Here is a 14,243-nt window from a genome sequence, read left to right as displayed (position 1 = left end):
GAACAGCAACACTCCTGAACTCCACATATGTTGACACATTAAAACTGGTTTCATTCTGATCCCCAGAACCTTCCAAGCCCAGGCCTGGATCTTCACCCGTGGAGTTTTAAAGCTTTACCTGTCGGATCGAAGTCGTGGGTGCTGCTGCAGCGCTCAACCTTCTGCTTCTTGTCTGCTGGAGACTCTCTGCTCAGAATGCTGCCGTGCCTGTGGCAAGCAAAGCAGAGTCCTGACTACTGCACACAACAGCACTGTTTCACCCATCAGTCTCTGGAAATAACCTTAACTAATCCTGATTGCTAGCGAGTTTACAGAGATGGCACACATTGTGCTCAGCGCTAAATCTATTTCCAGGTTGTCTTCAAGATGAAAAGTCATCTCCCAAAAAACTGAAAAACTTCCCCAAATCTTAACTCCAACTCCTCTCCTAGCAAACATTAAACACCCATCCATGCAAAAGTTAAAGACATGGAACACCCACCACCATCCACTTGAAGGAAGTGCCTGCATGTCGTGCACAAGCAGTGTCACTTTCTCTGCCCACCTCCAATCCCAGCTACGACGACCATTCAGCATGCACAGCAAAAGGTAACACTGCACCATGCACTTTGAGTACACCACCAAATTTTTAGCACCTTATCCTGATCTAACTATGAATCTGATCTCATCTGTACTGGGTACTTCTATATTTGCATGCATTTTTATTTTATTATTTTTTTTTTTACAAGCATTCCTCCTTCAACCATACTGCGTCACAACGTGCAATGTATATAAGCAGCCAAATGTCAGCAACTTACCTTGTAGGTTTTTTAAGAGGAAACCTGAAAAGAAGAAACAACAAATACAATGAGCTTTTTTAGATTCTCAATATTATGCTTGATATTAATGCTTATGCTTAAATACAAAGTTATTCTACTGCCTTGCAGTGCCTTCAGAAGTGAATAACTGATCTCTTCCACTTCAGCAAATTTTTGGCCCATCTAGGCAAAAAATTGTCAAGGCAAGGTTTCCAACAGAACACAACAGAAACAGAATTCATGCTGTCAAATCCAGTGTCCGGTAGGTCTATGTTTCCCATTAGCATAGCAGCTCATGGATCATCTTCCTCTCATAACAACTAATTTCATCAATGAAAATTAACATAGCTCAATTTTTCAGCCTGCTGATGGACTGCTTGTCCAGCATCTGAAGAAGGTCCAGACTGTCACTGAAAATTCTCTTATAGATGTAGCATTCCCATTACTTCCCTCCCATGTGGGTTCCATGAAGCCCAGCAATACTGCAGCTCGTGCAGACGTTCCCTAACAAGATCTCTTAATTATTTTCATGAAATTGTCAAATTTGAGACAATGGTGTAAAGTTAAGCTGGAAATATAGTAACTACTCCAGATGTTACTTCTGGAACACAAACAACATAAGCAACAGTTCAGATGCAAAAGCAGGCACAAGTGTATGTGCGTTCTGTAATGAAACAAGCAGGACCTACAAAACCTGGAATTTGTTTTCCTTGAATTACCACAGACAGATGACAGAGCGAGGAGTATGCCACCCAGCTTAAAGCACCAACCTCTACTCTGTTTTTCTCAAAACTTTTCATGAGTTTCAACTCCCAACTCACATTCAGCTGAGCCAGACACTTCACAGTGTTCCCACAGAAATCCCCTGAGCACAAACAGGAAGGCTGCCCCAAATGCTCCTGTTTGCAGCTCCTTTCTCCACTATGTGCATCACCTAGCCCTGTGATATACCGAGTGGCACAGCCCGAAACAGCAGCCTCAGAGCTAACTCCCTCCCAGTTACCTGGAAAACATGACTGGACACACAGACACAGTGGAAGCACCCAACTTAATCCTTCACTTCAGCTAACAACTGCAACTGTGTGTACAGCCTTAGGACCAGGCAGCTTGAGCCCAAGCACACGCTGCTAATAGGGCACAGCACCGAAATGAGTACCTGGTGACACACCAGGTGAGTGACCCTACAGTGACACCAACAACGCTGTCTGCCTGTTCCAGGGAACAACCACACACAGCAGACCCAGGGCACAGCAAACAGCAGCCACCCAGGGACAACGCAGATGGAACCCAATGCTGAGCAGTGAGCAGATCATAGGATCATAGAATTGTTAAGGTTGGAAAAAAACACTGAGATCATCGGGTCCAACCATCAGCCCATCATTCGCAGCGCTCACCCAGTGCTACATCCAACAGCAGCAAGGGAAAGAAAATAGCCCAGGGAAAAGACCTATCACCCTTCTAAGGGGAAAACATCCCAGATGAATGACATCTTTTTATTATTATTTAATCTAATGCACTTGCTTTTATTTGCTTAAAAGCATCCTAACATCACTCAAGAATATTTTAATGAAGCATTTCAGAGAAAAAGCTTATTCTGCAGTCTCTCCTACCAGGTGTGCAGAAGCCCTGAACTTAAGCTCCTGCAGCAAAAGGAGCTGTTGACAAACAAAACAAAACCAGCTCACTGCTCCACTGTTTACCCAAACAGCTCAGTTATTTACTACGTGCTCAAGCAGAAGTGCAAACAGGGGATTTTTGAGGTCTAGAAGTCATGATGTTTCTGCTTAATGCATGTAAGCTGTTGGCGCTAATTATTCACAACGAAAACACTGACGGCTTTTATTTTTATGTGGAAATCTTCAGGATTTCTTTCGATCTGAACGGGGAGCTGAGTTCTGAGTGGGTTCTGAGCTCCCCTGAGGCTGCATCGCTCAGCAAGGCCGAGCCTTGCAAGCACAGCCCCGACCCTCCCCGGGCTCCGGCCCAGCCCTCCCCGTCCTGCCGACAGCCCGCCGCGGGGCGGAGCTGCCCGGAAGCGCCGGAGCCGCGGGGGGGGGGAGGGAGGTGGGCAGGCCGGCGGGGAGGGCCTGGTAGGCCGCGGGCCTGGGGAGCCAAGGGCCGAGTAGGCCGCGGGCCTGGAAAGACGAAGGCCGGGTAGGCCGCGGGCCTGGAAAGACGAAGGCCGGGTAGGCCGCGGGCCTGGAAAGACGAAGGCCGGGTAGGCCGCGGGCCTGGAAAGACGAAGGCCGGGTAGGCCGCGGGCCTGGAAAGACGAAGGCCGGGTAGGCCGCGGGCCTGGAAAGACGAAGGCCGGGTAGGCCGCAGGAACGTTCATGCTCACGTTAAATCCGAAAGCAGCACCGAACCTGCCCCACTGTGTCACTTCACTCAGCACCACGTGAAATAAATGTCAGGGCGCGGCCCGCGGCTGGAAGCTCAGCCCCACAGAGCGCTGGCACGTTTGGGTTCCACCATAAAACCCTGCAGACATTTTGTCTGATAGGTGATGAACATCAGCGCATTTTCGAACTAGTCGCTCCACTCTCTCCTCCCAAATACCGGGAACAATTAAAAGCCAAGGCACATTCTGTTTCTAAAACACTGGGTCAAATAATTTCAAGTAACTCAAATGCATCAAATTACTCCAAGTATGCCCTGTTAGTCACACTGCGTTGGTGAAACCTATTTACCAGAAAGCCGAGTGAGAAATACGTACCAAGAACGAGAAACACCGCATCACAACTCACACATGGATGCACAGCTCAGTGCTGGAGCCATGCCTACATGCTTCCTTCCAGAAAAAGATAGTTTGAAAATCTGTGTGTCCAAACACACACGAGCGAGGAAAGCTCCCCAGCTCCAGCAGCACAAAGCATTCCATTCCAGCCCTGGAGGTTGAAAATATATCTGACCATAAATAGCACAGCACTCCGATAACCATGTTGGGGTTGCTGGTCCTGTTCCTCCCATTCTGAAATATTACAAGATTTCAATTGATTGCTATCTCCAGAAGCGATCAAAGAAAAAAATATTTAGATTCAGAGAAGTTCTGTGCACTTTACTGCTCGCATCCCTGAAATTTTGAGGCCTGTGCGTGTTTCAAGTGGAATTATAAATTACTACAACTTGTGCCGAGATGAGTAAGAAATATTGTGAAACCCACACAAAAGAGAGCAGCCAAAAACTGCTTGCTTGACAGAACTCATCTTTAATTAGGAGATGAACAGTCGCAACAGAAGCTTCTTTCCTTGCTTTATTAGTTTCATTTAAAATAAGGCACTGCTTGTCACAGACAAACCTTCTCAGAGAATCTCAGATTTGGGAAAAAGCAGAGATGAGAAACAATTACAGGTTCATTCGTGTTTTCCACACAGTTAGGAAGAGAACAACCAGAGGTTAACTTAGAGTCTCATCCCTCTCTCCAGAGTAAAAGCCCCAAACCACGGCTATTGAAAAATTCCATCACTCTACTTCAGAAGGTTTCACCCAGTAATTAGTCAATGAGAGACCTTCTGCCAGCACCACCTCCACAGGTTTTGGTAACACAACAAGCTGCTTTGCTGCCTGCACTCCTGAGAGGAAGCTGGCTTTTCCTTTCCTTTTGCTTACACATATCCACATGGATCCCATAACTACTCCTGAGTGACACATAAATTGCCTGACAGCCTCACACCTTTATTCCTAGCTCCCCTCAGCACCCACCATGCTGCATTTCTTGTATCCTGGTTGAACCTGCACCGATAGAAGCCAGAAAAATGCTACATTTTCTGTGAAAATCCAGTATGGCTAAAGAAGTGCCTTGAAATTACTGTAAACGTTAATGTTTGAAATGCATTTTGCAGGTATTTTCCAGAACTACATCTTTAAAGAAGTGAGAAACAAACAGTCTGTGCATCTCCCCAATTTGCAGCTCAGCACAGCCACTGGGGCACTCATTTGCTGGGCTTAAAAGCTCTGAGAAAGGCATTACCAAAGAGTGCTGACATGACTTGAACAAAAGCAGTACCAATGTGACCTTAACACAGAGCTAAAGGCAGTCTTCTGCCACAACAAAATGGGGGTAGGTGTGTTCTGTACGGGACAGCAGATGAGTAAAATGAACTGATGAGATAGCAAATGACAGGTGGGTTGAGAGAGACGCAGATGCAGCAAGTGGGCTACTAATAGCAACCAAGAAAAAACATAGGCAGAAGCATTCCAGCTCACCATGCTGCCCACAGACTGCAGCTGCAAGCACACAGCCTTCTGCAGACAGCGCTGATCCAAGATGGAATCCACTGGTCCCAGCACTGACCCACTTGAAGAGCAGCACCATCTCTTCCCCATAGCACAGCACACAAGCTCAGAAAACCACCCAGATTTTTTCCCCTCAAATAAAACCCCAAGTGCAGACTGATGACAACAGCTTGCAGCGCAAGGTGTGGATGGAGAAGCAGCCAGATGAAGGAGGGCACCAAATGGTGCGGATTCCTGGGACCAACACACAGATCCCAGGAACTTGCAGCAAGTGCACCAGGAGGCGAAACTGAGCTGGGCAATAAAAGTTTCCATGTTATTTTTGTAGGAGTCCGAGGCGGCAACCACAGCTGACGCAATGACTCATGGAAGAACCGTTTGTGGCATTATTAGCTTTAGATTACTAACAGCTTGCAAGCAGAGCTAGTCGCTGCCTTCTGAGTAGGAACACAGGGAATTTAGGACTGCTGTTTGTTGAGGGGACTCGACACTGTTCCCATCCTTTAAATTTTGTCAGCGACTTCAGTGCTGGACTGGTCCTAACAAAGCATCAGCACATACCTCCAGCCTACCAATGGCCCAGCAAAGTCCCTTTGCATAACTGGAGTGCGCCCTTCATTTTCGCTTTTAGGTCAGGAAACAGAGTAGGCAAAGCAAGCTACCATCATACCTCTTGATGGGTCAGTGTAAGGATCAATGCAAAGCACCAGCCCCATGGCAACCTGAAGTGCTGAGTCAAGTGCTTAACCAGGGCGAGTTCAATTGAGTAAAATCAAGGAGAAAAAAAAATAGATGCCTTTTCTCAAGCCTGGAAAGCCAGCAGGGCTCTGATGGTATGAGAAGTTAGCAGTGTAAGAGGATGGTGAAAAGCATTCCATCATTGCTAGTGAGAGCAACAGTGAGAGGTGTCCTCTGTGAGCTTTAAAATATATACATATACAAATGTGTGCAGCAGTATTGGACAGAAAAACACTGTTGCACAGCAGTATCAGCACACAAACTTCATAAAGCTTTCAGTAGACAACCAACTGGATCTTTGAAGCAAGAATGAGAAGAAAGCAAGTTAAAAAAAAAAAAGTGAAAGGAAAACAGAATGCAAAAAGAACTCTTTGTAAAATGTCCTATAAAAACATGAAGATTTGCCTCCATATAAGGAGCTGCATGGAATTTCCTGATGATGCAGGTAGTCATGACCATCTAATAGGAAAATTGTTCTCTCTTGGAATTGCCACTTTGCAGCAAAATCTATTCCACTTTGAAAAGGGCTTCCAACAGTGGCTGTTAAACACATAAATTAAAAACAAAACAAGAAAACAGAAAAGGCAAGCAGCATACTTGGAACATACTATAGCCAATTGCAGCTCCATCCTTAGCATCCCTTCCCTGTCAGATTTCAGATGGAAAGCTTTCCATTTCTCTGCAAACAGTAACATTTGGAAGGGGTTGAAGAAAAGCATCTCTAGAAAGTTTCATCCACAGTTCAGTCATTCAGCCCCAGCCCAAGCAAGTGCCTCAGCTATTTTCCATGACACAAGCACTTGGGTTTTTCCAAGAGCTGATGTCAGGACTTTCTGTGGAGAAAGAGCTGCATTTACAGGGCAGGCAAGGAAGGAGGGCTTCCCCAGCAGACATTTTCAATGTGGCCTTTGTGCTGCTCTGCTGCTGCAGCCAGGACCCTGCAAGAACTCTCAGTCCCCTCAGAAACTCTACAAAGGGGAGGGGACAGAGCCATTTTCAGCAGCCAGCTCTGTTCTTCCACTCCTGACCAACTTCCAAGGCTTGGAACCATCAGCTTTCCAACTCCAGGCCTGGAGCTGCTGCCTTCCAACACAAGGACACTGATTGTTGAGTGCCTGCAACTGGGCAGGAGCACACAGACCAACCAGAAGCGGGGAGGGGGGCAGTGGGAGGGGGCATAAATAACACAAGTGGCTCCAGAATCTCCATTGCCACTTTCAGGTTCAGCCTAAATGTAAGATTCAAGCAGCAGGGATGCAGTTTGGCCATAAAACATAGTTCAGAATAGGGATAAAAACTCTTCAGAAGCTGATGAAGAACAGAGGTTGCCACATCACAGATGATTTCCTACTTGTTTCCCAATCTGATTGATTTCAAATCCAAATTCAGCCAGTTTTCACCTCTGGGAACGAAAAATTCATGTATTTGAAATGGAAAAAAAAAAAAGAAAAAGAATTAAATACTACAAGTACTAAAACATGTAGATTTTTTTCTACATATTTTCTAAGAAAAGACCTTCAGAAAATGTTATAAGAAAAATATAAGCAAAAACGCGGTGCTCTGCCAAGAAGAAATGCCCATGATTTGTTCATTTGCTGCAAGGTCTCATTGCATTACACACGTTACAGAACTGACTGCGTACAGCAGAAAGGTCAAGCCTTGTGATTCCAGGAGTTCTGACCCACTTTTCTTATGTAATTATTTTTCACTAGGCTATAGGCAAATACTGAGAGCTCAAGTTTGCCTGAGGGAGGAAAGGGAGCTGAGATCAGCGAGGCACGGCAACACCAGAGGAGCTCCAATAGCCTTCCTCTCCCCATTTTCATATCATCGCAGCAATGTGAGCTCTTTGAGGGAAGAAAACACAGCAGAGGATGTTCTGATTTTTTTCTCAGGTTTACCTTTCCTGAAAATCACCTAGAAATCCCTTTGCCCACAGCCCGCTCTGCTGCAGAGGAATGCAATAAAGCAGCACGGGTTCTTGCACAGACAGGGCGTGGCATTCAGCATCAACCTGCCTCCGTAAACTGGAGCTAATTATGGGGAAAATGCAATGTTTGCTCTGCCTGCCAGGAACTGCAGTTCAGAGCTGGAAGCAGCGCTGCTCCCCGCCTCCCTCCAAGCACTCCTCCTACACGGAGTCTGGAGCAGCTCCCTGGGCAGAGGCACGCAGAAATCAAAGCGAGAGACAAAGGAACACGGGCGCTGCCTCAGACCATTTTATTTTCCTAAACCAAGCGTGGAAACCCAACGCTACGGAGCGCCTTGGGACTTCCAACGCACACACAGGGCTCAGAGATCACTCCCAGCCTGCCCAGCCCTAATGCATTTCATTAGGCACGCAGCCCAGTTCCCTATTAATGCCATACCCAGCTCGTGGTTGGTAAGAACCAGCAGCAAGGCCGGTGTGGAAGCACTTCTGAAAACCAGCAAAAGACAGCAATGAGAAAGGAAGGAGAAAAAAAAAACAACACGCAACGCATGCAATACAACTGGAAACGTAGCTTTCAAAATACTGTAATACTAACTCCGATGATCCAGCTTGAAGTTTTGCAAATCTATGTGCAAGGTTCAGAGCCACATTTGAATATTTGGCCCAGAGTTTGCATTTCTGGGGAGTGAGTGAGCGCAGTGCCTGGCACAGCAACACGGCACCTCTGGAAGAACAACTGGCTCCCAGGTTCTGGACACCAGGAAGGAACGGCTCTGTTTTCTAGCTGCTGCACAAGGAAGCATTAGGGCACCCTAAGTCCTGCTAAAACGGACCTGCAATAAGCATCAGAAACATGAATAGCAGTGCCTGGATCTGCAACACCTTCACTGATGGATTTATGTATTTAAAAGGAATGATCACATCAGTTTGTCTGACCTACTGTACAATTCAGTAGTGTCATCACGTTACTCCTCCAGTATAAAAGGTCAGGATGGATAACATCAGCTCCAAAAACAGCACCATGACGTGACTCAAATTTACCTTTGATTCTCTTGTCAGCTCCTTTTGAAGGATAATGGGCATTTACTGCTTAGAAACATAACGCCAACATCTCAAGCCCCAAACCTGCCAGCTCATCAGAACCAGGAATGTATCAGCTCCGTGCTAAGCAGACACTCAACCAAAAAGCATTTGCAGCCTTTGCTTCTCCCACCCAGTCATGAACCTTTGGCCAAACTACACCCATTCCGCATGGGATGTGCAGGCAACGACCTTTGCAAAGCTTCTAAGTATTTGCCAGCTGCAATAAACTAATTTACAGCTAATACGTCTTCACCTGCCCAAAGGCAAAGTGTTCCCAGTGGCCCAATAAACAGCAAGAAAAAATTGGATATACACGCTGCATTAAACGAAAGCCATAGCACAGAAATCATTACCACATTGTTGCTGAACCTGAATGGTGTATTATTAGTTCTCAGTCCCTCATAGCTTCTAATAGAGCTAATTCTCCAGGTGAAGTTTTACTAACGTAGATGTAAACACTGTGGGTAACAAAATGAGAGTGACATCAGGAGCCCAAACTGCCCGAGACTAAATTAAAAACATGCAACTGATTGAACATTTTGCTCTGCCTGCTTCAGCACTGTCCTCTCTTGGTATAGCTCCTGTTTTAAAGCACCCATGGAAAATTCGACTGTATATCAAGAAGTTTGTCACACTCACAAAGAGAAAACGTGATGTAAACTGAACTATAGAGACCAGCTATGCTACTGACCAAAGCTGAGGCTACTTACTTACATCACTGAGAAAAATGGGGAGATTTCTATGAGACGCAAACCCACTTTGTGCTCCTCCCCTGAAGCGCAGGTCTCACCTACAGAGCACACAGCACAGAGCTACTCCATGCTCACGGCAGCAAAATGATGGCATTCACAGTGACACCCAGAGCACGCTGTGCCCTGGGGTGCTGCATCCTGCCCTGCATTACAGCTGCAAAGGGCTGGAGCAGCAGGCAGCAGCACTGACACCACCAAGCCCTGCTTCTTCAGCTAGAAAATGGAAGGGGAAAAAAAAACAACGGCGAAGCCACCGCGCTTGTAAAATGGCTCAAGATCCTGAGAGCAACGTATGAGTCAAACACATGGCTATTAATAGGCCTCCGAGCGTGCGTGTTAGTATTTGCCTCCTGGTTCTGTTAAAACAGAAGAAAGCCCTGATTTAGGAAACCCACCGGTCGTCACGAGGCGATGGCAGCGGAGCTCCTCGGGACGTGGCACAGCACAGCTCACTGAGCTGTTGGAGTCCTGCTATCAGCTCTGCTCCCTCCCCACCCCACGACGAAGCTGGGAGCCTCCTCCCTCCCCATGGCACAGAACCACCAGCACCCGCTGCCACCGGTGTCAGCAAGCTGCCCTCCATGCATGGAGCTGAGCTGCCTGGGGCATTTCTCACCATAAAAATGTCTGTGTGTAGATTTACGTACATACACACAAACACCACCCACAACAAAAACCCCCAGCAGCGATAACAAACCCCAACCCTTTCACATCACATCTTCACATCCCTGCCTTCACGGAAACTATTGCTAATGGGGAGGAGGCTCCCAATGCTCTGTTGCTGTATTAACAGCCTCTGTTTTGCAGCACTGCTCAGAGCAGCATTATGACTGCTCCCTACCAATGTTGTTTGCTTCATTTAAAAAAAAAAAAAACCAAAAACAACACAAACCCAAAATAGGAAAAGATCAGCAGAAATCATTTTCAGCACAAAAAGAAACATCTCAAAGATGGTTTCCTCAATGCCAATATGTCGTATCAACATGCATAAAATGTCAGCTCATCAAAACCACAGTCATTCATTGAAAGCCAGAAGGTTCTGCTCAGATGCAGAGGGCTGGGGGGTAATCCAGCACTGGGATCCAAGAGGAAGGTGACAGCACCCAGGGCTTGCTCCCTTGCTGCCAAACCTTTGTTCCTGAGCTGAGACACCAAGGCACAGATTCTCATCACATCGTATTTAATTGGCCATTTTTACAGTGAAAATATAAAAGAGGAACTGAGGTTGACGTAGCAGTTATTAATAGAACAAAAACAAAAAGCCCCACAAGAGAAAAACCTAAAAGCTTTCCCTCCCTTCTTCTTCCAACACATTTAAAGAAAAATTCTTCCTCCCTCCTCTGCATTCAGGGAACTATTCCCCCATCTTTCAGCACATTCATGTGAAAAGGAACAAAGACTACACGTTACCTGGTTCACCAGCCAGGCTGAGAGCACAGGGAGATCCCAAAGGCCCACGTCCAGGGGGAGCACGCTGCCACCCAGCCCTCCCCACACACCTCTCCTCCTGCAAACCCTCCAATTCCTTCCATGCTCACATATCCTCCAGCAGCATTGCTCAATTGCTCCGCTGCTGGGATGTAACAAACCCCTCCTCCTTCAGCAGCATCCACCCTTACAGTGCTGTGTGCATTGGAGATAGACAGTCTGTATGCATGCTACACACATCCACTGATGTATATTTACATCTGCTTTTATGTGCATGTGTATGTAGATATATCTATCTTTGTGTGCATATATACACATACATGGGTGGGAATGCAAGCACGCCTGCTGCCAGCCCAGGAAAGGAGCCTGGAGGTCAGAGCAAGGGGCAGCAGGCTGGCTGAGCCCTGGGCAAAAGGAGTGCAGGGGGAAGGGGCTGTTTTCTTTTTCTGCCCCAATAATCTAATGAAGTTTGTGAGCGCTGCTAGCGGGATAGAAATTTCTTCACGCTACGCTGTCCGTTTGTGTTTGATTAATGTAAATCTTCCCAAGGTTGCAGCCGTGCCCCAGGCACAGTGCTCACATGGGACATTCCTGGGGTACCCTCTGCCACAAAACCATTTGTCTCGTTTTATTTTCCATCCCATCCTTGGCGGTTCCAATTGCTATTCCTAATACAACTCAACCCCCTTCCCTTATCACAGCAACTATTATAAGGATCGATCCGCAGTAAATCACTGTATTAACAGCGATCCTGCAGATCTCGTGAACTAAAACATCCCTCCTGTGCTGCCCCACGCAATGCGAGCCGGAACCAAATACAACCTCAAAGCCACAACTGCACCACGGCTGCAATTACGCAGCAGACAGGAAGCCATAGACAGCACCTCCTGCCCCTATCTGCTCCCTGCTTCTACTCATGCACTTATTTCCCTGCCCGAGCTTGCTTTGCAGATCTGCACGGAGAGTATTTGGGTACACTGCAAGGGCTGGGCTGTGCCTTCACCTCAGAGGGGATGTTTTCAGTCCCTTTAAGCATCAGAACTCCCTCTCTGGCATCGACACATGGAAATATCATTTATTTCCCATTGGCACTTGAGCTCCTGCTCGCTCCCAATAAGGATGGGCATGTTAACAACTGATTCTAACACAGGATTATAAGCCAGCAGGATCACTGCAGGCTAAGGTTCACTGCTGGCTGCAGTGTCTGGTTTATAATTTTAGACTATTAATTTTGATTGATGTTTTATCTGCAGATTTTGGGAAAAAGCAACACAATGCATTCCTTTCAAGTGCAACCCAACACAGCTGCCAGGAAATGGTGTAAAAACAAGAAAGGCTCAGGAATGGAAGCTTCTATCTCGCTTCCTACCCTGATTTCCCAGATTTCCTTCCCTCCATACTCTCTCAGCCACAGGACATAAGAAGAAAACAATCTGGAAAAAAAATAAATAAATCTTAGACCAAAAAAGCAAGCAGGTTTTTAGAAGAGACAGCGAGGCTATGGCTAGGGCTGGATACATGGGTCCCTGCTCTTTGTTTACCTGAATTTCTACAGTCCCAGATGGCAGAGGAAAGAGAAAACAGGGAATGGCGATGGTACCTCCCACACCATGAAAAAAAACCAACAGCCAAACACCTCCTAAGAACACAGGAAAGAACAGCAGATGCTCACTTAGCCCGTGTAATAAAACATTAAGACACTGAAGTTATTTCAGTGCTTCCATTGCACGCCGCCTTTGCATTCCAGGTTTAACATTCCAGGATTTTCCTATTTCTGTTCCACCATTCTTTGTCAAATAACCCCAACTTCAGTCCCTATTCCTTCGCTCACACTCTATTGATTAAGGAACACATTTCCTCTTGCCCACATACAAGCCACACACCCGCAAACAAAATAAGCAAAGCTCTTGTTGTTAACTAACAGCATTAGCAGCTCTCAGCTGGTTAGGATGGGATACGGTAAATATTTATGCAGAATTCACAGACCTTTACCCCAATAAGGAGCCAGACATGGGAAAAGATCAGCTTCCCAGAGCTCCATCCAGCGGAAGCGAAGCGGTCCCCAGAGGACGGATGGATGGACAGACAGACGGACGGACGGAGCCCACACCCCTGAGACAAACTGCCACCAGGAGCAGCTCACAGCTGTGCTTCCACAGAGTGCTGAGCAGCTGAAAGAACCGCCCTGCTCATCAGTTGTGGTCTCAGGGGCTAAAGGCGTTCAGCAGCAGCAAGCTTTCTGCACCCTGAGCCCATTATGGGCTCAGGATGTTGGGTTCTCGTGTCTTTTTACATAAAGCAACAAAAGCTATCCCTTCCCACCTTAAATAAACAGGAACTTGCAAATAACTATTCAGTATGGGTTGTCTTTTTTTTTATTATTTTATTTTGAGAGAGTAAATGTGAAAGGATAGATACGCAAGAAATCTGACATGTTTCAGCAGCACGCTGCAAGTAATACAGAGCCCATCAGATCACCTGCACCGTCTGCGTGCATCTGAGAAACAGCTGTGTGCTCCCCAGCACAAAAATAGCATGCAAACAGCTCCCGAGAAGCTGCTGTGTCACAGGAGCTGCACTGGAGCACGCAAAGCACCTCTGCCCTTCAACCCCCACAGGACTGAGCCCAACCCCCCCCACCTCCCAAAGCTCCACGGGTTGCAGCTTACAGCCAACACATCTCTTTGGTTACTTCTGGCCCTGTGGACCGGCTGGAACAACAAAGAGGTTAAGAATGCATTTCTGCAGCACAGGATATAGCAAAACAGGCAATGGAAGTCAGACATACAGAAGCTCCCCCCAGGAATTTCTGCCACGCAGAGCAATTTCAGGAGAGCTTACAGCAGGTAAAGCAATAACTCCACAAAGCAACCGCTTCCCATATGCAAACCCTGCGCTGTTTCAGCTCCTTTGGAACATGCCTTCAATTACCGTAACTTAGTTTGAAAAATAGGAAACTGAGGTAGAGAAACAGGAAATTGTTTCTGCAGTAAGACAACAATTGCTGAAGGACAAGCACACCCCGGATTGTTTGAGCAGCCATTCCATCTGAAATCCGTACAGAGCAGAAAACAAGCCATGGATACTTAGCATATACGATGCAACTGAAAGCTGGCAATGGGCAAGAAAAGATCTGCAAGCTTTCAGGATTCAGAGTAGTTTGGCACAATTGTCTGAAAGCTTTTAGGGGCCTGACCACAGGATGGGAAGCCCCAGCAGATGCCCTTATATTCTTAGTGTAGCTTCAGGACTCGCTGCATGGAGCCCAGGGCACCC

General features: G+C 46.7%; 1 protein-coding gene across 7 annotated transcripts in view; it reads right to left on the bottom strand.

Moving 5' to 3' along the window:
- The window catches only part of ARHGEF12 (Rho guanine nucleotide exchange factor 12), a 66,785-nt gene that overhangs the window by 42,059 nt on the left and 10,483 nt on the right, over positions 1 to 14,243 (bottom strand). For 4 of the 7 annotated variants that reach the window (XM_090123679.1, XM_090123680.1, XM_090123681.1 and 1 more), the window contains exons 1-3: positions 9,935 to 10,926; positions 798 to 821; positions 119 to 207 (exon numbers count right to left, since the gene is read on the bottom strand). In XM_090123679.1, coding sequence (XP_089979805.1) covers positions 119 to 207; positions 798 to 821; positions 9,935 to 10,188 — 367 coding nt within the window. In that variant the 5' untranslated portion in view covers positions 10,189 to 10,926. Of the gene's footprint in view, positions 1 to 118; positions 208 to 797; positions 822 to 9,934; positions 10,927 to 10,949; positions 13,343 to 14,243 lie in introns of those variants that run through there. The other 3 variants (XM_031599814.2, XM_031599816.2, XM_090123683.1) reach the window with 2 other exon arrangements.

The sequence above is a fragment of the Phasianus colchicus genome, chromosome 23, assembly GCF_987193195.1.
Source record: "Phasianus colchicus chromosome 23, bPhaCol1.hap1.1, whole genome shotgun sequence".
In the NCBI taxonomy this organism is placed as follows: Eukaryota; Metazoa; Chordata; class Aves; order Galliformes; family Phasianidae; genus Phasianus; species Phasianus colchicus.
This window is presented reverse-complemented; position numbering and strand designations above follow the sequence as displayed.